The 1975-nt window shown below is 41.1% G+C and overlaps 1 protein-coding gene across 1 annotated transcript; it reads left to right on the forward strand.

The window, feature by feature from the left end:
- Positions 1–1175, forward strand: LOC105058234 (uncharacterized). The gene has a single exon (XM_010941105.4). The coding sequence runs from the start codon at positions 160–162 to the stop codon at positions 919–921; it is 762 nt and encodes a 253-aa protein (XP_010939407.1). The 5' UTR covers positions 1–159; the 3' UTR covers positions 922–1175.
- The last annotated feature ends 800 nt before the right edge of the window (positions 1176–1975 follow it).

Consider the following 1975-nt stretch of genomic DNA (forward strand, 5'->3'; position numbering starts at 1 on the left):
CCAAGTGGATTGGTGGTCGTCCGGCCAAAGATAAACCACCTCCCACCGCTGTTTCCTTTCTCTTCTTCTCACTTTGCTGTCCATCTTCTCTGCGTTCTTTTGATACCAACTATTCTCCCCCCCTTCGTTCCTCATCCCCTCTCTCTCATTGGCCAGCCAATGGACTCAGACTACTTAAATCCCTCCCCAGATACCCAACCGGATTGGATGAACATGAGGATCCAAATGGAGAAAGTTGCTGAATTCTTGGAGCTACCACCAATATCCACCGAGTTCGATATCACTACTGTTCCCTCCCCAGCATTCAACAACTCTCCAACCATCCCAACCTCTCCCATGCTATCTGGTCCCCAACTCACCATACCTTTCGTTGGTACCACCACCACGCAAGACCAACCCATTGCACCCACGTTCTTCGCCAGGCCCACACCGAACACCGACACTGGGCCATGGGGCGCCGGTGATACCTCCCCCAGTCCCAAGCCGTGCTCCGTGGCGGCGATGCGGGAGATGATATTCCGGATAGCCGCTATGCAGCCCATCCACGTTGACCCAGAGGCGGTGAAGCCCCCCAGGCGGCGTAACGTTAAGATCTCCAAGGACCCCCAGAGCGTGGCCGCGCGGCTCCGGCGAGAGCGGATTAGCGAACGGATCCGAATACTGCAGCGGCTCGTCCCCGGTGGGACGAAGATGGACACGGCTTCGATGCTGGATGAGGCGATCCACTACGTCAAGTTTTTGAAGAGCCAGGTGCAGTCACTGCAGCGGGCAGCGGCCGGAAGGACCATGGGGGTCGCTGCACCATTCTCGGCCGTAGGATTTTCATCTAGTGGAAACCAGTCGGGCTTCGGAATGGCGTACCAGCTGCCAGATCAAAGGTTCATAAAGTCTAGCTATATGAATTCGAACCACATATGTTGAGAGTTGGAATGCAGTACTAGGGAATGGCACAGGTCTGGTCGGTTGTGAAGTACTGGTATTTTAAGTGCTTCAACTTCACTGATGGAAACTCATCCCTTCTTTTGCGCTTCTTGTTCCCTGTACAGGACTTGTGATTGGGGTGGTTGTCTGTATTTTGTTTATATATATATAAAGCTTATTTCCTCTCCAAATTTTTAATATCTGTACTGTTACCACCTGAATTACTGCAATATGTCCTTGTGCTGAATTTAAGGTCATCTACATCATTAAATCTCCTGCTTTCTCAAAAAAAAAAAAAAACGAGTTAAAAAAAACTATAATTATGAATAATCAATGTTAATAGATAAACCAATGGTTATGATTCATTCTACATGGATCACCCAAGTAGTGCATTATTAGTAAAAATTTTTGTGTAGACTCAACCTACAATAAATATGGTAGGCTAAGCTAATAAAAATAAAGATTAGAGAATGGCTAGAAGTTGAGTTGAGATTGTAATCAATAAAATAATCAATAAAATCAATGAAATAATCCATAAAATATAATTTAACTTCTAGCAATCCATCAATCAAAATATGATTTTGATCTTTATTTTTATTAACTTAATCTACGTCATTTATTATAGACTGAGTCTATATAAGAATTTTTTATTATTAGGTATATATGCAATTCTCTATCCTATGTGTATGGCTCATAAGGGATTGACTAAGCTAATAAAAACAAAGATTAGAGGATGGCTGGAAGTTGAGTTGAAATTATAATCAATAGAATAATCAATAAAATTAATGAAATAATCAATAAAATATAATTTAACTTTCAGCAATCCATCAATCAAAATATGGTTCTGATTTTTATTTTTATTAACTTGATCTACAGCATTTATTATAGGCTGAGTCTATATAAAATTTTTTTATTATTAGGTATATTGCGATTCTCTAACCTATGTGTATGACTCATAAGGGATTGACTAAGCTAATAAAAGCAAAGATTAGAGGATGGCTGGAAGTCGAGTTGAAATTATAATCAATAGAATAATCAATAAAATAATTAATAA

This window comes from Elaeis guineensis, chromosome 15 (assembly GCF_000442705.2).
Source record: "Elaeis guineensis isolate ETL-2024a chromosome 15, EG11, whole genome shotgun sequence".
Taxonomy (NCBI): Eukaryota; Viridiplantae; Streptophyta; class Magnoliopsida; order Arecales; family Arecaceae; genus Elaeis; species Elaeis guineensis.